Source organism: Neomonachus schauinslandi, chromosome 15, assembly GCF_002201575.2.
Source record: "Neomonachus schauinslandi chromosome 15, ASM220157v2, whole genome shotgun sequence".
NCBI lineage: Eukaryota > Metazoa > Chordata > Mammalia > Carnivora > Phocidae > Neomonachus > Neomonachus schauinslandi.
In genome coordinates, this window is record NC_058417.1 from 15,274,034 (window position 1) to 15,297,906 (window position 23,873).

Consider the following 23,873-nt stretch of genomic DNA (forward strand, 5'->3'; position numbering starts at 1 on the left):
AGTGCTGCCGCACAGAAGGAGGGGAGGTGGCAGGAGTGCCACCTCCCGAGGCTGCGCCTGGGGGCTGAGGGGAAGAACTCACGCCCTTCCTATCTTTGTGGAGGGAATGGGAGTGGCAGCGGCAGACCAAGCCCCAACTCGCTGCCCAGGGTCCCAGCCTGTCCGAGACATTCTGCGCCAGGTGCTAGGAACACGGAGGTGGGCCAGAGGGCAAAGTCACCACCTCAAAGAATGACAAGAGGCTTGGGGACACAAGATGCCCAATCAATGACACCAATATTTATTTAATGAAAAATGAGAAGAGCTATTTCGTTCAAGACCTATTTACTGGGCGTCCACTTCGAGGCCAGGCTCGGTAGGTGTTGGGGACATGCTGCTGGGCTTCCCTAAAGAAGGGACAGCAAGCAAGAGTCTCTGATGCAGGACACAGGGCAAGAGGATGAGGCTGTGGACGCCTTCCTGGTGCTCCCTGACACAGATGGACACCGGTGGTGTCACTTCACTGCCCCATCTGGGCTACTGCAGCCAACTATCGACACGGTGTACGTCAGGGGAGCTAAAGAACATGTCCTTCCTCTGTAAGTCCAGCAGGCTGGTTAAGATGAAGGGCTCAGACCGGAGTCCACTGGATGGTCTTACCTTTGGCTCGGTCCCTTCCCAGCAGTGAGAATGTGGGCAGCTGCTCATCCCGGATTTCCTGCTCTGTCCCTTTAAGGGATGCCACGCGGAGTAAATAAGACAGGGTATACCAAGTGCTCTGCATACAGCAAATGCCCAATTGCTTAATCAGTGGTACTTAATGATGATTACTATAATTCTCAGGGGCAGAACCATCAGGAATGGCTTGACCAAAGAAGCAGTGCTCCTGCAGGGTTTTGCAAGATGAACAGGTGTTTCCCCCACAGAAAGAAGGAGATGGTGTTCAGGCAAAGAAAAGCCACATGTACAAAGGTGCAGAGACATGAAGTAAGGTGCCGTACTGAGGGGCTCCAGACTTTTAGCCTGCCTATGTCTCCAAGTTGAAAAGAAGCACTGCCCTAGACCAACGCTTTTTGAAGCGGTCCTCACAGAGCCGGGGGAAGCAAACAGAGGGAAAGGGGCAGAGCCGGGAGTCAGAGGAAGGGGGGCCAGTCCTTGGATTGGGCAGGGGCACACGCCCACCTTTCCTCTGTGTACTGAGCAGACTCGAGCGGTTTAGGCCCTGAAGCAACACTCGCCCACCCCGAGCTGCAGGTTTTCTCCACCTGAGCATTGCAGGGATTCAGGTAGTCAGGGATGGGCCAGGACACCCTCCGTGTGTGACTCCCTGGGCCAGGGAAGGAGAACTGGAAAACAGGGTCCCTAAGCTCAGGCCTCCCCGTGGAAAAAGGCAGGCCCAGGACACAGAAATAGGAGGGCACTGGCATTGCCATCCATCCTGGAGGGTGCAACTCCTACCCAGCTAGCTCCTGGCGCCAGCCCAGAGCACAGCAGACCTCCTCGCACCAGACCCTCCTGTGATCACTTAAGGCCGGCCTCCCCTTCAGCCTCCCCTTTTTTCAGCAGAGGAAACTGAGAGCGGTTAGATGGCTGGCCAGCCTCCTGACCCAAGGAGTCCATGGTCAGCGGCTGCTGACAGCCCTGCCTCCCTCTCCCTCTTCCTCCCCCTCCCCTGCTCACGCTCCCCCCCAAAATAAATAAAATCTTAAAAAAAAAAAAAAAAAAAAAGGACTTCTCTTAGATTCCTGGTAAAGATCCCCTCCAAGATGGGTTGAGTCCATTCTCAGATTTCCCAGAAAGTTCAGGCATAGCTCCATAATGGGGCTTAAGCATTATTTCAAGGCCAAGTAGGACCCTCTGTCTCCTCTCTAGAATGTGAGTCTGGAGGACCAGCCCTACACCATCTGGCTCCTGCCCACTTCCCCAGCTTCCGTTCACCTCACTCACCACCTCACTCTGTACTCAAGCCACACTGGCCTCCTGTCAGGCCCTCTACATGTCCTGTTCCTTCTACCTCAGGGCCTTTGCACAAGCTGTACCTTCTGCCTAGAAGCTCCCTTCCCCTATTTCCACCTAACATTTATCCCTACTCCAGGACTGAACATAAACATCACATTCTCAGGGAAGCCTCTCCAAATCCCCAGATTAAGTTAGCACCTGCCTTCACCCCACTGCCTGTTTCTGCTGTTGAAGTAGCTGCACATGGGTAATTATATGTATAATGCTCACCTCTCCCCACCAGTGCCTTAAGAAAAAGGACCACGTTGGTCTTGCTCACTGCTGTGCAATCGGCACCTGGCACATAGTAGGGGTTTAGAAAATGTCTGGTGGTGCTGGAGGACAGACCTGAGCTGAAGCCAGGGAAGGCAACTTCCCCAGGCCTCTCAGAGGAACCCTTGGGGCACAGGACCCGGATGCAAGCTTTGTAGTATTCTCCTTTACGGAGCCTGGCATTACAAGGCAGCACACCCTGGGGAGGAGATAAAAGCATCTGTTTTACTAAAAGATGCTGCAACAGCTTCGGGCTGCTGCTGAGTGCAAGACGAGGTCAGGGAGAACTGAAGGAAATGCCAGAGGGGTCACCAGGGCTCACACCGAGAGCACAGCTCTCCCCAGCTCCTTGTATCCTGCCAGGGAGGACCCATCATCTCGCCTGGCATCGGAGCAGAGAAGGAGAGCTGCCGGCTTCATCCCTGCTCTCTCCCCCGCGGGGGCTGTGCAGGGGGCTGTGCAGGGGGCTGAAAGGAGCCGAGCCATCCCAGTGAGAGGGACAAACTAACTGTTGCACAGAGATTCCTGCAAATCATGCAGGACTCCACTCTTGGGCGTTTCGGATTAATTTTTCTATCCCTCTTTGATGTTTCAGCTCTGTCCCCCTGCAGGCCTGTAACATCTAACTGCAAATTTCTTGAACTTGGTCCCATTTGGGAAATGCTGGCTCCCATAATTGGCGTGGTTTGACAGATGAAGAGGCCTTCTTGGGGGCTTATCAGACACCAGGGACCTCCAAATCCCTGGATGGAGAGGGAAGCCTGGAAGGCAGGAGAGGCATCTGGGAGGCCCTGGTCTCCGGCCACAGCGGGGAAGTGGGTAGAGATGGACTGACCTAACTGGGTCTGAGGGGTCACCAGGCTGAGGGATAACAGGAAAGCTGGGACCTGAAGGGGACAAACCAGAACCAGAGAGACCCTGGCAGTGTACTGGAGGAGACTGGGGACACTTCGAGGCTGGCTGTGTTTCAGCCCGGCAGGCAACTCTTGGTTCACTTGATCAGCCTTTGCTCTGTCCTGTCAGTGTGAGGCCCTCGCCGTGAAGCGGGCATCCAGGTATCAAAGGCTGCCCGCCTCCAGGGGCTCAGGGGCTGAAGGCTCAGTGACGTACTCTCACCAGAGAAGGCAGAGGAAGTGGTTTGGCCCCCTGCAGCCTGCTGTAGGCCTGGCAATCAGAGGGGCCTGGGCGTGGGTCCCCGGCTTGCCATGGGCAAGGAGCGCAGCCTCCCTTTCCTCCTCCGAGAAATGAGGGTACATTCCACATGGCAAATGAGTGAATGGCTGTTCAGTGCCGACCTCGGGGCCTGGAGTGTGGTGTGCATCAGACATGCACTTGTCTCCAAACTTCTCTTTCTGGGTCCCTGATATTGAATCTTGCCCCCAGAAGGAGGGAAGCGGGGACAGGGAGGGAAGGCAGGCCTGGTAGGGCCTTGGAGATACTCACTTGGCTCGCAGAGCGAGCTGCCGATCGTTGGGGCAAACCCACTGGTCGTTCCCACTGCCGAAGATGGTGTCGGCCATGGCTCCGAGTGCCCAGCCAGGGCCAGGAGTCACATCTGAGGTGAGAAGGGGGAAAAATCGAGCACATCATCAGCTGGGGTACAGACAGCAGCCAGGGTCCCTCAGGCACCAAGCACTGGCACTTCCGGCGCATCCCTGTATCTGGCCGCCTGCAGATGCCTTGCCATCAGAATCCTCTGGCTAAATACTGTTCCCTCAAAGCTCCTCTTTCGAAAGGATCATAATTTGGGGAGGGTTGACTAGGTGGCTCATGCGGCTAAGTGACCAGATTGGACATGACTGGCAGGACATCAGAAGTTAGAAGCAGAAGGGCGGGGGGGGGAAGAGGCACAAGTGGAGGGCACTTGACTCCTGCCTCTCCCAAGTACAGCCCCTACCGTACTGAGCACGGTGCCGAGTAGCAGGGGCTGGGGCCGGGGGGCACACAGCTAGACAGCCCGGGGGAGCCGTATGCCCCCTCCCAAAGCTGGGGGACCCACTGTGGCTGCTCCAGGCCCACGGGTGTAGCTAAACGTGGCCACCTTCACAGGTGCTGCTCCCCAACATGTTCTGCCAACCCTCACAGGGCTCCCCAGAGCCAGAAGGAGGATGGGAAGCCACAGCTACGGCCAGGACTACAAGGGAGATGGCACCTTCGGGAATCCTGTAGGGAGGCCACCCTGCTCCAGAACTTCCTGGTGCTTTAACGTGCGTGGTCCAGCTCAGCTGCCTTTCTCCTTGCCAAGGCTATGACCAGCTCTTTGATGATCTAGCGTAACGGTACTGCACATGTATGCTGCAGTGTGTGTGTGTGTTGTGGGGAGAGCAGGGGGATGGTAACTCAATCCCAGAGCAAAGATGAGGGGCTGCACTGAGTTATCCACACTGCTCTGGCCCAATCCGATCTAGACCAACAGATCTCAAACACAGGAATCCTTCATACCCTTAAAAACTACTGAGGTTGGTGGGGCACCTGGGTGGCTCAGTCAGTTAAGTGTCTGCCTTCAGCTCAGGTCCTGATCTCAGGGTCCTAGGATCGAGGCCAGCATCGGGCTCCCTGCTCCGCGGGAAGCCTGCTTCTCCCTCTCCCGCTGCCTGCGGCTCCCCCTGCTTAAGCTCTCTCTCTCTCAAATAAATAAGATCTTTAAAAAAAACAAGCTTGCTTATGGATGTTCATAGCAGTATTATTCATAACAGCTAAAAGTGGAAATAATTCCAGTATCTGCCAACTGATAAATGTAGATCATTTGGCATTATCCATACACAATAGAATATTATTTGGCCATTAAAAGTGAAGTACTGATAAAAGCTATAATGTGGCTGAACCTTGAAAACATTATGCTAAGTGTAAGAAGCCAGGCACAAAAGGGGCACCTGGGTGGCTCAGTCAGTTAAGTGTCCGGCTCTTGATTTCAGCCCAGGTCTTGATCTCAGGGTCGTGAGTTCAAGCTCCACACTGGGCCCCATGTGGGTGTGGAGCCTACTTTAAAAAAAAAAAAAAAAAGGAGTCACAAAAGATCACATGTTGTATTATTCCATTTACAAGAAATGTCCGGAACAGGCAAATCCACAGAGACAGCAAGTAGATTAATGGTTGTCAGGGGCTGGAGTGCGGGTGGCGGGAAGAAGGAATGAGTTTCTGCTAATGGGTTCAGGGTTTCTTTTTGGGGTCATGAAAATATTCTGGAATTAGGTCGTGGTGATGGTTGCACAACTTTGAGAATAAACTAAGACCAATGAATATCCTTCTAGAATGTGAATTTTATGGTATATGAACTATATCTCATTAAACGGTAATAAAAATTATTGAGAACAGCAAATTATGTGGGCTGTATCTATTGATACTTACTACATTAGAAATTAAAACGGAGGAAAAAAATTAAATTTTAATTCATCAAAAAACAATAAACCCATTAGATGTTCATATATTTTATTTAGAAAGCTATGTTTCTTAGCAAAAAACAACTAGTGAAAATAATGGCTTTGTTTTACATTTTAAAAAATCTGTGTAATGTTTGGTTCACAAAAGTCAGCTGGATGTCCATATCCGATTTTTTATTCAATCTTTTGTGATTATGTGGTTTTGTTCAAGTGCATGACGGACGTCTAGATTCTCACAAATATGTACTACAGTTGGAGTATTTTAACAGTCTTTCCAGATAATTGTGGATATTCTTCTTTCATAGTGTACCAGATTCAACAGATGGTAGTTTCTTAAAGATTAGTTCAAATGTGGCACCTGAAACCGTATTAATGAACTTTTCCTTTTCTGTACATTTGTGAGAGAATGGGATGCAGCATTTTATTATTATTATGAAATAGTTTTGACCCTGTGGATTTCCTGAAAGGTGTCAGAGACCCCCCAGGGATCCCTGGCTCATGGTTTGAGAACTACTGTTCCAGACCAATGTCACCGATTTCTATGATGACCAGCAGGGGTCAGCGTGTTGGCTGTAGCCACAGAGACCAAGCCCATGACCTTGACTGCAGTGGTCTCTCTATCCCATGCAGCACATCCAAGCACCCGCTCTCCACTGTGGGCCACCTTGGGAGAGAGCGCTGGGCACATCCAGACCCTAAAGAGCCACGTGTGGAGACCCCATGGCCAGGCCCAGCACTAGGATGCCACCATCACCCAAGGGCCTCCTCAAATCCAGTCTTGACCTTCTCCCAAATGAGGCTAACATACGATCCAGGGAAACACAGACAGGGTCAAAAATGACACACTCATCACACAAGTGTAAATCAGCGTCCCACATCCAGCCTTCAGTGCTCTATGGTTTGTTTTGTTGTTTTTCAGAATTTGTTATCTTGTGAATAGTACAATCACACTGCCACGTGGGTATGAAAAGCATTACTCTGTTCCAAGTAAATGTTTAGATCACACTACAATTCATTAGCCCTGCTTATTATTATTATTTTTTTTTTTTTTAAGATTTTATTTATTTATTTGACAGAGAGAATGAGAGATAGAGAGCATGAGAGGGAGGAAGGTCAGAGGGAGAAGCAGACTCCCTGCCGAGCAGGGAGCCCGATGCGGGACTCGATCCCGGGACTCCAGGATCGTGACCTGAGCCGAAGGCAGTCGCTTAACCAACTGAGCCACCCAGGCGCCCTAGCCCTGCTTATTATTGTTTAAAAGAATACTCTAGGAGCTTCAAGAAATGGAAGTGATGGGGGTCTCCCTGACTAGGAGAGACCTGGCCTGGGTATATTGGGCATCCAGTTGGTCATTTGGGATCTACCACGGCCTGCAGGGGCAGCTGGACACAGTGAGGAGGGGGTGGCCCCTCTGCTCTACCAGACACCCCCACAGAAGCTTCTAAGCCCAGAATGTGTACAGCTGGGGGTGGGGGGCGGTGAGGAGAAAGAAGGGGTCCTATGCTCTCAGGCTCAAACCTTCATCTCCTTTATGGTGAGGACAGGTAGGGATATCCAGGAGAAGACAGCACAGGTGGAGAGAAGATGCAGCAGTTCCTCACAGGCTGAAATCAATCTTTAGGGAATGAACCCCCTTTGTCCCCTTTGGGTCACTTCCTAGGGGAGCAAGGTCCTTGGAGATCACTGGCAAGAGAACCCCCAAGCTAACATTTATCTTTCCTGTGACCCATTTGAGTTCTATTCCTCTTCTTTTGTTTTTAAAACTTTAGCCAAAACAACTCTGCAACCACCCACTATTCTGTTATTCTGGCTATTCTGTTCTATTCTTTCTAACTCTCATCACTGTTTTTCCTATTGGACAGAAGAGAAACAAGGGAGGTTAAGAGACTGAGGAAAGGTCACACAGCTAACTGTGCTGGTCTACTAACCCTTCGTTCCATAGTAATGTCTCTGTATTGGATCGCCTTCCGCCGTAGGGTGGAGGGAAGGATTTGGGGGGCAGTAAAGAAGGGGGAAAGAAGACCCAAGGAGGAGAGAAAAGACCCACGGAAGTCTGGCTTTTATGCAAACTTACTGGAAGGCCAGGAACTAGTCAGTTATCTTCCTTGGGCCTGTGTTTTCTCATAGGTCCCCAAAGCGGCTGAGACAGGCTGGAGGGACCACCCTGAGTGACTCCGACAAGCTGCAGTGGGGAGGCACAGGTGGCAGGCGAGGGGGGGGGGGCGCGGCTAGAGAAGGGTCCTGAGGCAGGAGGCTGGTGGCTGCTCCAGCCTGGGAGGTGGGAAGTGAGCCCCACCCCAGTCAGTCCCCTGGAGCGGGAGCAGGAAGGCACTCCCTGTCCCCTGCCTCTTACTCCTGAGCTTCAGGGAAGGCGAGCAGACAGACGTCACCTCCCGAGGCGTCGGGCTGTGAACACGGGCTGGCAGGGTCCTCATCCATGCTGAGATCTGCTACGATCAAGGCTAAGCCTGTCCACAGGGGTGGCTCCGGGAGAGAACTCGGGCTTCTGCCCAGGCTGCAGCTAGCGTTGTGTAAGGCACAGCTGTCCTCCGCCCACACAGAGCAGCCTCGGGACAGGTGGTGAGAGAGGAAGGGCCACACGTCGTCGGGAAACTGCCACGGAGCCAGCTTAGGTTCTCCAAATCTCTTCCGCCTGAGCCACCAGCTCCCTGACTCGCCAGCCAAGCCCTGTCCCTGGCTTCCTGAACCCTCTCCATCCAGGGGGCTCCTCTGCCAAGCTGTGTGTTCACCACCAGCCAACACACACCAGCTTGGGGCTCTGCTCCCCTCCAGCGGTGGCTCCCGGAGGAGGGCCAGGAAGGGCCCCTTCCCAAGGTCCCGTGTGCTCTTAAGAGCTGGGTCCTTAAAGCTTCCAAAGAGCAGGGCCATGGGAGTTGAACGTGGACTGCACTCTTGCATGAACAAACGCCAATCTGTCCAGGTCAAAAATCAACTGACGGGGCACCTGGATGGCTCAGTCGGCTGGGCGTCTGCCTTCGGCTCAGGTCATGATCCCAGGGTCCTGGGATCGAGCCCTACATCAGGCTCCCTGCTCCACGGAAAGCCTTCTTCTCCCTCTCCCACTCCCCCTGCTTGTGTTCCCTCTCTCGCTGTGTCTTTCTCTGTCAAATGAATAAATAAAATCTTAAAAAAAAATCAACTGACCAGGGAACCGAACAGGGGCTTAAAGAAGGCAAGTGAAAAGGCAGGAAATGCAAACCACACATTCTCCAGGGGGAAAGAGGGACTGGGCTGAGGGCCTAGAGAGAAGCAAGGCGGCAGGGTCTGAGGAAAGAGGGCTGCTGCGTGGAGCTCCGGCCTCTTCTGTCAACCAGGGGGGAACAGGCAGCCGGGGCCAGGCCTGTCTCTGAAGTCCTTCCAGCTGTGAGGGGGAAGAGCCGAAGGAGAGAGGTATGTGGTGTGCACGTGTGCACACACGCATGTACGTTCTGCTGAGGACGGAAGACTGGTCCTGGGGGAGGTGGGCTCAGACCTGGGAACCCAGAGTCCCCCCACTCTACTGACAACATGCTCCCACCCCCCCAGGCCTGCGGGCTCCCCGGGGAGCCTGTGTCCTGTTCCCCTGTCCATCCCTGGAGCCCAGCACAGGGCCTGCTACAAAGTAGGTGCTCAGCGGAATTGACTTCATCAAAGAGACGGCCGTTCCCAGACAAGGAGCAGTTCAGACAACAAGCCAAACGTGCTCAGAGCAGAGCTGGGCTCCAGCCATGCTCTGCAACTTGCTCGCTCACAAAACGGTTTGTTCCTCAGGACTCCCCACAGGGGAGTCAGCACCCAGAGCCACCTCCCTGCCGAGAGGCCCGCGTGCCCTAAGGCTGGGGCGCCTCCGGGGGCTGCCTCCATCCTGCCAAGCGAGGCCCGCTGTGCCCTCAGGAGCGCCCTGGGCTCAGGGGACACGCCCCCTCCCCCTGGGGCGACCAGGAACAGGGACCAGGAAATGCCGGGTGATGGTTTCCTGAGACAATTCTGTGGGGAAGGAGTCCATGAGCCTTAGGCAACTTTCTGAGGCAGATCGGTGAAAACAAACTCATTCTTCCAGGGAGATTCAATTCTCCTCTCCCTCAAGTCCAAAGCTCAACACCCTGGGTGTTAGTCACTGCAGACAAACGTTGCATTCACGGTCGGCTGTCCCCACCGGGCAACAGCCATGACGCGCCCGCACAAGGCCGCGTCCCGGGCTCTGCCGGGTATCACAAGCAAGACCAGCCCACGCTCACCATCACCCACCCCACATGGAGACTCCTGATAGCTCAATGTAAGGCCTCCCAATTCTTTCCCAGGTATTTCTGTAGAGATTTCAAATAAAATTGGGTTCTTGCCACACATCCTGTTTGCTGTTCTCTTCTCACACTGTACTTTCTCACGTTATTAGAATTCCTCAAAACCATGATTTTTAATTGTTTAACTTAGCATTCTGGATATATTTTATCATTGTCCTGCTTGGGAGCACATAGATCATTTCCAATTTTGTTCTATTTATATTCAACAGAAAAATGTGTATCTGGGAGATGAACCTCTGTGCCTATCTCTGATCATTTCCTCAGGATAAATTCCCCAAAGGGAAAGTATACTTTTTTCTCATACGTTGTTAAGACAAACTTTTATCACAGTGACGTTCACAGTCGCTCAAACCTATCAGTTGCAGGCCTCAGCCTACTCTCTCCAAGGTGCTTCTAGAATTATCCACTACTTTTTGTAGTGACAGAGTTGCAGTTCTGTCCCATTAGCCTCATGTGGATTTTCTATTTTTGACCCCAGAATTCAAAACCTATCTGGAAATCTCCAATAAGTTGGTTTTATAATGCACACAGTTCTGTAATCACTAAAAAAAGGCCTCCTCTCCACAAATATTCGTATCTACTTGAAAGAAACCTTCTGTCCCCTTAAAGGGCTTCATGCTCACAGACCTGTACCCCTGAAACAAATAACACATTATATGTTAATTTAAAAAAAAAGGGCTTCGTGCACTCAGAATCCAGTAATGTGAATACAGAAGTGAACACGGAGACCCAAGTGACCCGGGTGGTCAGGTGATACCCCTCCAACCAATGTTCTCCTCCAAACAGGGGCGGGGGCTCCCCCTCCACCCCCAGGCTCCTGGTGAGGATGAGATGAGAGCACACTCCCATAAACCCCACCGAGCAGCACAAATCATCACTGATCCAAGAAAACACGGCTGTCAGACCCCCAGCGTTCCAAAACGGACACGTGCTTTAGCACAGTGCCGGGACACAAGGCAGCCCGCACGATGTCTGAGCGACAGAGGGTCCGGAGCTGCAAAACCACCTGCCCTTTGAGAAGGATTATACACACACACCCCCCGGGGCTCTGTACTCTGCCTGCCAGGGCCAGGGTGGGGACAAGAGGCAACTGCCCTACGACCAAAGCTAATAACCTTTTCCTTGGTGTGGTTACGTCTCCCACCTTTAGACCCTGGCATTTTCCGCCTCCTTGATTTTGTTTCAGGGAGACTTCCACAGAGACAACTGGGACGATGACTCCCCTGGGTGTGCTGTGGGTAGACAACCTCATGGGAAGAGAAGAAATGATACAGAGAAAACAGTGGCGGGGGCGGGGGGGGCGCCTGGGTGGCTCAGTCATTAAGCACCAGCCTTTGGCTCAGGTCATGGTCCTGGGGTCCTGGGATTGAGCCCCGCATCGGGCTCCCTGCTTGGCAGGAAGCCTGCTTCTCCCTCTCCCACTCCCCCTGCTTCTGTTTCCTCTCTCGCTGTGTCTCTCTCTGTCAAATAAATAAATAAATCTTAAAAAAAAAAAGAAAGAAAAAAAAACAGTGGGAATGAAGCAGGCAGAACGGAAGGGCTCAGAGAAACCGCAGGGCCTAGGAGGGGACACTGCATGCAAAGGCAAACACAAGTCACCAGCAAGGGCAGGACCCTGGTTCCAAACAGCCAGTGGGACAGAATGAGCGAACGTGCATCCCTCCACGTGAGGTGCAGGAGGCTGTCTCTGAGCTGCTGAAGCACGATGAATGAAATGCGTGGTCCAGCCAAGAGCCACGCCTGACCCACAGACTCGGGAACGATAAAGGTGGTACCAAGTTTGGGGGTGGTTGTTATGCAGCATTATCATGGCAATATATGACCGATACAAACTCTCTCTGATAAAGAAAATCCTCACCCTGACCTCAATATCCAGCCAAACCCCCTCCCCGAGCTGTTTGGAGTTGGACTCTCAAACCTGCGAGCAGTGGGAAGGCCAAAAGCCCAGACGAGGGAGGCAAACAGAACCAGTCTGCCCCCACCCCCATGCCAGAGTGAGGAGAGGGGGCTGGGGGAGGGCCTGGAGCCTCCTCAGGTGGCGTGTGCAGGGCTGGAAAAGAGGCTTCATCCCGGTGCCAAATCTGAGCCGACACCCAGAGAGCAGCCCTGGGAAGGCCTCAGAGTCTGCATTCAGCCCCCAGGGGACCCACTGCTATGCACCTTCAGCCATGCCTGCCCTGGGCAGGAGGGGAGAGGGGACGTTCCCCCCGCTACCGCCCAGCTGCCATCCAGAGACGAGCTAGCTATCAGGGGCCGGGGTGGCAAGGGAGCAGGTGAGGGTCTAAAGGAGGGAGAAAAAGCAGGGATGAATATAAAAAATACTTGCCCCCAAGCTGGTGCTTCCCAAGGCCTCCGAGACGCCTGTAAGAGCCCTCAGTTCTACGCCCAGGTATTAATATTCCAGGGAACCCTTAGCAACAGGCCCTGACATCTGTTTGGTTACCATGATACGGGCAACATGCTAATAGCAAGATAAGGTGAGCTGAGAAATCCACAGTCCCTCCACCTGTCACGCCACATGGGGAGGATGAAAGAGCCAGCCGGGAAGCCTCAGAGGCCTGTCTGAAACCAGAGGGAACCTCTCTATGGTATCTTGGGCTAATTATGCATGAGGCAGGGCTCGAGGGATCGGGAAATGAGGCACCCTGAGGAAGCTTCTGCCTGACAAATGTCCCTAGAACCCACCCTGTCAGCAGGCATCCTGACAGATCTGCCTCCTTAGGTGATTCTTCCCTCCTCGCCCTGTTCAGTTCTCTGCCTCTTTTGCCCAGACGACGGCAAAAGCCTCGAAAGTTGGCCTTTGGACCTCCTGAGGCCTCATGCCCTTCACTTGCAGCCAGAGAGCTCATCCTTAAAGCTTAGGTCAGGACATGGGATTCCCTTGTTCAAAAACCTTCAATGGCTCCCCACTGCCAAAGGAAAAAAAAACCCGAAGCCACACTCAAGGTCATCCACCATCTGGCCTGGCCTACACCTCCAGTCTCACCTGCCACCACATCCCTCCACAAAACTCACACTCCAGCCCCTGGGAACCTGGACGCATTCTGGCTGCTTGGCTCTGTCTCCAGAACTTCTCATGGGAAACGTCGTTCCTGCACACTGTCTACCTGCAGGGGCCCGGTCACCTCCTCTGGGAATTCCCTCAGTCCTCCCCACCCAGCTCCTGTGTGAAATCCAACCCCCTTGCCTCCCCACAGCATTTCATCCCCCTTCGTATCCTGAGGGGACTCCACCTCTATTACCCGTATGAAGACCGCAGCTCCCAGGATGCACCTCGGTGTCCTTAGCACGGTACTCACAATGTGGTGGGTGCCGGTCTACCTTTATGGACCTAATACTAAACTTCGCAGCCCATGGACGGATGCCCAGCCTTCCCAGCCTGGAATCGGAGGCCCCACAGTGTGACCCTCACAGTTCCTTAACCACGTGCAGGCCCATCCCCTGCGCAGGCCTCACCGGTTCTGCCTTGGGCCCACTCTGCAAAGTGGTTTCCACCCACTAGACCCATAGGAAATCTAGAAAGGACCCCAACTCCTGAGGAATGGTCAACAACAGCACAGTCAATAGCACAATGACAAATGACCTAGACAAGGGTTTACGGCAAGACTCGGAACAAGAAGTAGGCACAATGATGGCACAATGGACCAATCATGTACCCATGTGGGAAAGGCAGAGTCCACGCGGGAGAGTACAATTTGGCAATGGGGGTGAATTTATTTCTGTAATCATCTTCTAAGGATAAGTAAGGCACCCTACCGGTCCTCATGGCTCCCGCTCCCACCTCCTTTTGGGCGGGGCTCGCTAAGGCCCACACCCCTGCTCAGATTCCCGAAGCCTTTCTTGTCTGTGGCCTTCTGGGTCAACCAATCCTGGACACCCCGTGGCCCGTTCCGTGGCACATCCCCACTGAGTCACAGAGCTAAGAGTCTGCTGTGGTCCTCCGAAAGGCAAGAAGCTGCCACTTTTGGCTCCATCACCCTCATTCATTCAACAAACCAGCACTGAGGGTTGAGCATGCACCTGAGTTTGCTGCAGGGTGAGCTGGGGTGGTTCTTTGTGCCCCCAGAAGGCCTCACGCGGTAGGAGGCCTCCCTCACCGCGGCAGGGTCTTCTCCCCAGGGAAGTAAATCCTCATCCACGATGCCCACTCGGATGGGCCCAGACCCCTGCCTGTCTCTCTAACTGAACTGTTTTCTCATTCCCAGGCTGAGATGCTGTGGAGAGCCTCCAACCGAAATGAGATGCAAAGCACCCCACTTCTTCCCCCTCTCACTTCGAGTGCCAGCCCTCCCAATTTAACAGCCACACACTTTGCCTACATGTTCCCAGGGGCACAGCTCACTTTTGTTACCTCTGAAAGGCCTAAAACAGGGCAGGTACAAGTCCCAGATCGAGGCAGTCACGGTTGGCGGAGCCCCACCCCGGGGTAACCAGACCCCCTGGGCTAGACTCAACCTGGGCACACGCAGGAGGGAAGGCAGCCTCACAGGCTGGCTGCCAGGCCCCGAGCAGTGGTCCATTCCCCATCAGACCACATGGTATCAGTCTCCTAGGGCTGCTGTATCCATTTACCACAAACCAGGAGGCTTACACAGTTCTAGAGCTCAGAAGCCCAAACCCGAGATGCTGACGGGGCCAAGTTCTCTCTGAAGGACCTAGAGAGGAATCTGTCCCATGCCTCTCTCTTGGCTGCTAGGGCTTACACAGCAATCCTTGGTGCTCCTTGGCTTGAAGCTGTATCATTCCAACCTCTGTCTTCATCTTCACGTGGCCTTCTTCCCGTGCGTGTTCGCATAGTTGTCTCCCTGTGCCTCTCACTATACGGGACAGAGACCAAGGGGACTCCAGGATGACCTCACTGGAACCAGTGCCCCGATTTCCCAATAAGGCCACATTCTGGGGCGCGTGGGTGCCTCAGTCGGTTAAGTCCGCATCGGGCTCTCTGCTCAGTGGGGAGCCTGCTTCTCCCTCACACTCTCCCTCTGTGCTTTCTCTCTCTCTCAAATAAAAATCTTTTAAAAAAAAAATAAGGCCACATTCTGAGGTGCTGGGGGTGGGAATTCAACATAACCCTCTGGGGGACACGATTCAAGCTGTAACACAGGACAACAGAAACAGGAAGCCCTACCCTGGGGGCGGGGACAGCGGCTGGGAGGACCCTTCGGTGTGTATGCACAGATGCTCAAGTTGGTCTAAAATGCCCCCTGGAGTTCCTAGGTGCCGGAAACTAGGAGAGGAGCCTAAATCTAAGAGAGCTGTCATGGTTGATGCAAAAAGAGGATTCAAGAAAACAATCCCCAGGACGCCTGGGTGGCTCAGTTGGTTAAGCGGCTGCCTTCGGCTCAGGTCATGATCCCAGAGTCCTGGGATCGAGCCCCGCATTGGGCTCCCTGCTCAGCGGGGAGCCTGCTTCTCCCTCTGCCTGCTGCTCCCCCTGCTTGTGCTCTCTCTCTCTCTGACAAATAAATAAATAAAATCTTAAAAAAAAAAAAATCAACAATCTCCTTCGGTCATTGCTTCTCTTGGGAGTTCTTAACAGGGGAGCTGTGACCTTGGATGGGGAATAAATTATATCTTTATTAACCTGCATCTGAAATTGTCTACTTTCTTTCACTATGAATGTAGGCAACACATCACAGTCATATCATCAGTACCTGTAGTTTGGTTGTTAATAGACCAAGAGATAATTTACATATCACATAACTGTAGATATCTCCAAATACTATTTATGTTCATCACTACTTCAAAATTATAATAGTTATTAGACCTACTATAAGGTGGTTTAGTTAATGATTCAAAAGAGGATAGAGATTACTGTATCAAAAGCTTGTTCTTAAAAATTATTCTGATAACTCTAAGTCAATATAATTGGCTCCTCTGTAATCCTGTCTGTGCATTTAAAATCATTATCTTGAGAAAGGTTTCACAGGATTCACCAGACTATCAAAAAAAGGGTGATGGCACAAAAAAAGAACAGGAGATGGAATTAGAGCTCGATTAAGGTTACCAGAAGAAAACAAGCTTTCAGGGTAATCAGGTGTCTGTGGCCCCAGGGACTCTACTCGGAAAATGCCCCAGTCCTCCCGGGGCTGCCAGGCACCTGGCTTGGGGTGCACGGTAAGGGGTGTTAGTGCTGCTTGTCTTTTAGTGCAGAAAGACAAGCCTCCTTTCATGTACACAATGTGTGTCTGAAAAGTCATAGGCAAACAATTTCTGCAAAGGAAATCTGAGTTTAGTTCACACCTGGGAGTCGTCGTTGGAGGATCCCAGCAGAAACTTCTCCATGAAGCAGAGAAACCTCTGGAAGGAAAGCAGGTGCATCTCTTCTCACCTGCGTGGTACAGTCCCAATCTTCAGGTATGCCGACAGGGGATTTTAGGAGCAGCTTCGGCACGGCTGTCACCCCCAGCGGCCTCCGCACGGCCCCGCCAGGACACCGGCTCTCAGGCTCTGCCAGGTACTTCTCCATTCTTCTTCTGCCCGCTTCGCCAGAGCCTGGGCGGGAACCCTGGCCCTGGCTATTTGCTTAAAGCCAGCAGCCAAGGCAAGCCCCAGCCGACCTAGCCTGCTATCTGCCAGCCAGCTGTCCCCTCTCGTTCATGGAAACACAAACAGACGTTTCTCTGTTCCAACTCCAAGGTTAAGTACTGCACTGCCAGGAGCCACCTGTCAACTTCTCTGCGTGCCCTGTTCCCCTGGTAGAGGCAAAGACCCCCCAAAAATGGGGGTGCCCATCCTGAATGCCCACGGGGAGGACTGCCAAGGACTCAGGCACGAGAGAGGGGAGCAGGAGCACGCCCAGCACATGGCGTGGCACAGAGGAGATGATCAGGAGAAAAGCCAGGCAGGACCACCAGCATCTTGCCGTATCCTGGAGGATTTCAGGAGCAGCCCACAAATTAAAATGGATCTGCAAATGCCCAGCCTGGCCCTGAGCTATCCGATGGGAGAGAGAAAGCAGCCAATCCCAAGGGGAGGGCTTGACCGTCATCCCCTTCCAGAGAAGGAGCTGAAACTTGACGCTTGAAAGGTATGGCCTCCAGACCACCCAGCTGGCCCCTGGCTCTTTCGGTCACCTTCTCTGTCCCCTACGGAGCCCTGGCTATGGCACGTGGCAGCTAATGAAAGCGACAGACCAGGGGTAGTCTGCATCCATCTCCCGTGCTCCCAGCACGAGGGAGTGTGCCAGGAGTTCACAGAAACTGGCCAAATAGTTCTGAGAAGGCTCGGGGTTCCGTGGGTCACGGCAGCACTTGCATGCTGCCCTGCCCTGCCCCAGAGCGCACAGACTAGCGAGGCACGAAGCTACAGGTCTCTGACGGCCCCTGCTCCCCACCATTCCCACTGCCTGACCCAGGGGCTCACCCAGACCTCAGTCACCCTATGATCCTAAGTGGTTCACCTGCCTCCAGGCTCCCCTGCCCAGATGCAGCCTACCCTGCCATCAGACGGGCCCGACAAAGGCCTGGCTCTACTCAGACGCTTCCAAATCAAGCCCAACATCTTCACCTGGAAGTTCATGACCATCCACAGGCTCTACCCTACCTTGCCAAATTTGTCTCCAGACACGCAGAAACACTTGGCATTATCCCCCATGTCTGAGCGCATGCCTCCTCCAGGCAGTCCTCTTGCTGCCCCCACTCCACACCCACTGCCCCAGCCTGAAACAACTGACATCATACACACTTACTTTTTACCCCTTCCCAGCACTTGATGATTTCTGACGGCTTATGAATGTGTTCCTATCGGACCAGATGCTCCCTGGGAGCAGGACGAGCCTCGTGCCTGGACGATGCTCCAAATGTGCACTGGAATAGAACTGAGAGTCCAGGAATAAACCCATACATCTTCGATCAACTGACTTTGACACCCTTGACAAGGGTGTCAAGACCATACAATGGGGAAACGAGACTCCTTTCAATGCTGCTGTCACAACTGGGTAGCCATATGCAAAAGTATGAAGTTGGACCCTCACCTCACACCACTTAAAAATTTTAACTAAATGGATCGAAGATCTAAAACTATAAAACTCTTAGAAGAAAATATAGGGGTAGATCTTTACGACCTCAAACTCAGCAGTGGTTTCTTAGATACGACACCAAAAGCATGAGCAACAAAAGAAAAAAAAAAAAAAAAAAAAGATAATTTGGTCTTCATCGACATTAAAAACTTCAGTGCACCAAAGGACACTCTCAAGAAGGTGAAAAGATGAACCACAGAATGGGAGAAAATATTTGCAAATCCTGTATCTGATAAGGGTCTAGTGTTCATAACAAGTAAAGAGCTCTTCCAGCTCAACAAAAGACAATTAAAAAATGGACAAAGGACTCACATAGACATTTCTCCAAGGCAGAGGTATACACGCCCAAAAGCACATGAAAAGATGTCTGACACCCCCAGCCATCAGGGAAATGCAAACCAAAACCAAAATGAGATGCCGCTTCACACCTACCAGGATGGAGAACACTTTTTAAATGGAAAATAAGGAGTGTCGGTGAGGATGTGGAGAAATTGGAGCCCTCTTACACTGCTGGTGGGAATGTAAAATGTTGCAGCCACTGTGGAAAAGAGTTTGCCAGGTCCTCAAAAAGTCAAAAGTAGAGGGGCGCCTGGCTGGCTCTGTCGGCAGAGCGTGCTGGCTCTTGATCTCGGAGTTGTGAGTTCAAGCCCCACGTTGGGTATAGAGATAACTTAAAAATAAAATCTTAAAAAACAACAAAAAAAAGTTAAATATAGAATTACCATATGACTGTTGAGTCATTCCACTGCTAGGTATGTTCCCCAAAGAACTGAAAACAGGTGTTCTATCAAAAATGTGTACACAGGGGGCCTGGGTGCTCAGTCATTGAGCGTCTGCCCTTGGCTCAGGTCATGATCCCAGGGTCCTGGGATCGAGCCCCGCATCGGGCTCCCTGCTCCGCGGGAAGCCTGCTTCTCTCTCTCCCACTCACCCTGCTTGTGTTCCCTCTCTCGCTGTGTCTCTCTCTGTCAAATAAATAAATAAAATCTTTAAAAAAAAAGAAGTGGGGCGCCTGGGTGGCTCAGTTGGTTAAGCGACTGCCTTCGGCTCAGGTCATGATCCTGGAGTCCCAGGATCGAGTCCCGCATCGGACTCCCTGCTCAGCAGGGAGTCTGCTTCTCCCTCTGACCCTCCCCCCTCTCATGTGCTCTCTCTCATTCTCTCTCTCTCAAATAAATAAATAAAATCTTTAAAAAAAAAAATGTAGAAGGAACAGGCGCCTGGGTGGCTCAGTCGTTAAGCGTCTGCCTTCGGCTCGGGTGATGGTCCCAGGGTCCTGGGATGGAGCCCCACATCGGGCTCCCTACTCAGCCGGAAGCCTGCTTCTCCCTCTCCCACTCCCCCCGGCTTGTGTTCCCTCTCTCGCTGTGTCTCTCTCTGTCAAATAAATAAAATCTTTAAAAAAAATGTAGAAAGAATTAAGGAAACTGAAGAATCACCATTAAAACATCTCAGTAATAACTGTTACAGGGAAGATCTGTGGATGGTTCCCAAAATTAGGAGGCAAAAGTTTAAGGACAAACAGGGTATCTGCATAGTCCCACAGTATCTCCCCTAGAATATTTGTTGATTATAAAAGAAAAAATAGTAACTTTACAGGGCAGAAACCAGCAGATACTACCTGAACCAAGTGATCAAGACTAATATCACCAGTGATAAGACATTTAGACATCATGTACCTCCTGATACAATGCACTGAGAAAGACCTATCCCTCTGTGAGATTCTTATCAGAAATGCATAGCCCCAAATGAATCACAGAACATACCAGACAAACCCAAACTGAGGGACATTCTATAAAGTAACTGACTAGTGCTCTTCAAAAATGTGACCATCATGAGAGATAAGGAAAAAGTGAATGAGGAGTGGTCATATTGTTATGTAAGCAGGGTAAAAGGGACACAGGAACTCTCTGAACCATTTTTGCAAATTTTATATGAGTTTAAATTATTTCAAAATAAAAAGCTTTTAAACTGTTCATAATTAAAAATCAACTTTCGGGGGGGGGGCGCCTGGGTGGCTCAGTTGGTTGGGCATCTGCCTTCGGATCGGGTCATGATCTCAGAGTCCTGGGATCGGGTCCCACGTCGGGCTCTCTGCTCAGTTGGGAGTCTGCTTCTCCCTCTCATTCTCCCTTTTTCTCTCGAATAAATAAATGAAATCTTAAAACAACAACAACAACTTTGGGGGCACCTGGCTGGGTCAGTCAGAAGAGCATGTGATTCTTGATCTTGGGGTCATGAGTTCGAGCCCCACGTTGGGTGTAGAGATTACTTAAATAAAGAACAGGGTGTCTATTGTTTAGAATCACTTATACCAAGGGATATGTGGTGTGATGTGGCTTCACAGGACAGTGCCTTCCGGGGGAACATCCCCTCCAGGCCTGAAGCAGTAGCTGAGGCCCACTCATGAAAGGGGCGGGAGGATCTCAAGATGTGACTTTGGTCCCCTTGCCCTGGGGATCTGGGCTGAAGGGAGCAGGAGTTAAACAAAGGATTGTCTGCCAGGCTCTTTGCTTATTTTTCTTTTTTTTTTTTTAAGATTTTATTTATTTATTTGACATAGAGAGAGAAAGCACAAGCAGGAGCAGAGGGAGAGAGAGAAGCAGGCTCCCCGCTGAGCAGGGAGCCCAACATGGGGCTCAATCCCAGGACCCTGGGATCATGAGCCAAAGGCAGACACTTAACCATCTGAGCCACCGAGGAGCCCCTCTTTGCTTATTTCTGAGACAAAAGAGGGTTCCATAAAAAGAAGAGAGGACAATAATTAAGAATTTCACAAATGGGGCCTTCTCTGTATGACTTTCATTGTCTGAAACTATTACACTTGTATTATTTCTATACTTTAAGATAACATGGATTAAATACTAGATGACATTTTATTTATTTATACAGATTTTTTATTTATTTACTTGAGAGAGAGACAGAGTGCAAGTGGGGGGGGGGCAGGGCAGAGGGAGAGGGAGAAGCAGACTCCCCGCTAAGCAGGGAGCCCAATGGGGGGCTCGACCGCAGGATCCTGGCACCATGACCTGAGCCACCCAGGCACCCCTGGATGGCATTTTTAAATAACAGTCCAATCTATTTAGTAACTTGTTTAAACTAGTTTTGCTTTAACAGTGAGTAGGGTCATCCATGGCCCTGAACTCCTCCAACAACCTGGTTAATGAAGACCATCTTTGTCTCATGACCACTGTCTATGCTATTAATGTATTCTCCTCATGGAAAATTCATAGTGTGCTCATTGACCCACCAGCCAGAGACAACGCTGACCCAAGTTCCAGAAAAGGGAAACAGAAGAGCAGTAAAATGTTAATAATAGAATCTAAGTGGTGGGCATGTCAGATTTCACTGTAAAAATCTTTCAACTCTGCTTTACATTGAAAAATTTTCATAATAAATTATTGTTAAAAAAAAAAAGAAAGGAAAAATTACAAATGAATATTTTGGGCACTCAACCCGTAAACCCAGATGCACAGCCTCGGTGGGAGAAAGCAGACAAGTGTAGGAGGCCCCACTTGCTGAAAACTACACCCACGCGTGCTCCTCCTCCGCACAGGTGTCTGCCGGTGACAGGGCTGCCTGGAGGAAGGAGAAGCAGTAGGACTTCCCTGCCACAGCAGAGGCCTGGGGCCCGTGGAGACAGTCTCCACATAAATACATTCCGCTCTTCGGGGCCAAACTGAGTCAGAAAACGGGCAGCAGCCCCACTGTTTCTATTAGCTCCAAATGAATTTGGCAACGGATGCCCGGGCTGACCACGCAGGCCCCAACCTGGTCCTGTACCCCAGGTGGTCCTGCCAAGGGGCACATGAATTCGCCTTTTCTGCTGAGTAATAAAGGGCAGCGGTTACAAGTCTCTTGTTCCGATCAGGTGTCCGGTTTGCATTCTGCTCTGTGAATTATTAGCTCGGTGACCTTGGACAGCTCCCTCATTTCTCCAGGCCTTAGCGGCCTCATCTGTAAAATGAGGAGCTGCCTCCTGGGGCTGTTGAGAAGAATAAATTAGATCAGTGGTTCTGAATCAGGGTGATTTTGTCTCCCAAGGGACATCTGGCGAGTTCTGGAGACAAGGCGGGGCGGGGGGAGGGGGTGTGCCACTGGCTACAGCCCAGCGGGGAGAAGCCAGGATACTGCCAAACACCCTACAAGGCACAGTCCAGCCCCCCACAAGATGAAATCATCCAGCTGAAAAGGTCAAAGCACAAGTTGGAGAAGCCCTGATCCAGATAGTGCGTATAACATCCAGCACGGGGCCCGTGACACTGTGCGCTCCCGGCGAGGGCTGCCCTCATGGCCATCACTGGACCACCTCCTCCACCGCCATCACCCTCACCAACACTGCCATCGCCCCTATTAGCAGGCTTGCAATTTCCGGTACCCCACAGAGCGCAGGTAGGGGGCATCAAGGAACCTGAACTACCAGGTCCTTCCTTTGGGCGGAGGACCGCTGTCTTCCGACATACACCTTCAAGCGCCTAAGCTCACCTGGAGCAGTCTGGGGCAGGGTGGGAAGTGGGGCAGGGGAGCTCCAGGGAAGGGGTCTGAACGGATGATGATGATACCTGCTGACATCCTCATTTAACACTGACCAAGGGCAGGGCCTGGATGGCGGAGTCGGTTAAGCGTCCGACTCTTGATTTCAGCTCAGGGCATGATCTCAGGGTCCTGCGATCGAGCCCCTGTGTGGGGCTCCCCCCTCAGCAGGGAGTCTGCTTTAGGGTTCTTCCTCTCCCTCTGCCCCCTTCCCTTGCTGGCTCGCTCTCTCTCTCTCTCTCTAAAATAAATAAATGCATCTTAAAAAAAAAAAACACAAAACCCTGACCATGTGTGAGTTCTGTTCATTTTACATGTATTAACTCAACGCTCTCAAAGACTGAAGGAGGTCAATTCATAATAGAATAACTTCTAATAGAAATAACAGAACTCCCCACCATGATTGCAACCACTGAACTGTGCTCCCCTGGCAGGAAGGAGCAGCGTTCCACAGACTTTGACCTCTGCCTGTGGCCAGTCTTGCCACTTGTCTGACCTCTGTACAAAGAACCTCAGAAGGTAGATGGTTTCTGGGCCTTCCATTCCGTTTTGTGGGAAATGCCCGGAGGGTGTCATTTCTGGGCAGGGCAGAGGCCTGGGGAGCAGAAAGTCTATCTCCTGGGAAAAGAAACCAGCATGAGGGGAAAGGCCATACTGCCTTCCCAAGAGACCTGTAGGGGCCCACTGGTGAGGCCATACGAGGAGCCAACTCCAACGCCCATGTCTAACGGAGCCAGGAGCCAGCCAGATGTCACCACTGGGACGCCTCCATCAACCTGGTCACTTTCTTTCTTTTTTTTTAAAGATTTTATTTATTTATTTGACAGAGAGAGACACAGCGAGAGAGGGAACACAAGCGGGGGAGTGGGAGAGGGAGAAGCAGGCTTCCCGTGGAGCAGGGAGCCCGATGCGGGGCTCGATCCCAGGACCCTGGGATCATGACCTGAGCCGAAGGCAGACGTTTAACGACTGAGCCACCCAGGCGCCCCAACCTGGTCACTTTCCCACCTCACCTGACTTCTCCTCACTGCCAACAGCAGGAACTTGCTCAGACAAGACAGACCTGGGGTTTGTCCTCAGAGAAGTCAGAATGAGGAGCACCTGGGGTGTCTACACTTACAGCCAGGCTTGGAGAAACAGCAACTCAGGGGACAGGGCCCGTAGAAGGTGATAGCCAAGAGAAGGCAAGTGCAACAAGTCTGGGGCTTGGAACAAGGGAAGTGAGAGGAGGCCAGGGAAGGGCTCTGGCCAAGAAGTGGGTGCCTGCTGGGGCATGGCATGTGCCCCATATGCACACACACCCTAACTGCTCGGGAAAGATAAATGGGATTCTAGTGGGCTCTGGGGTCTCAAAGACTAGGGCACAAGGGAAACACAAAATGTCACACA

At 51.8% G+C, this 23,873-nt stretch overlaps 1 protein-coding gene across 1 annotated transcript in view; it reads right to left on the reverse strand.

Annotated features, from left to right (window-relative positions):
- RPH3AL (rabphilin 3A like (without C2 domains)) overlaps positions 1-23,873 on the reverse strand; it is a 140,731-nt gene that overhangs the window by 83,443 nt on the left and 33,415 nt on the right. The window contains 1 exon segment of the mRNA XM_044921811.1: positions 3,694-3,805. Within this exon segment, the coding sequence (XP_044777746.1) occupies positions 3,694-3,770 (77 nt within the window). The 5' untranslated portion in view covers positions 3,771-3,805.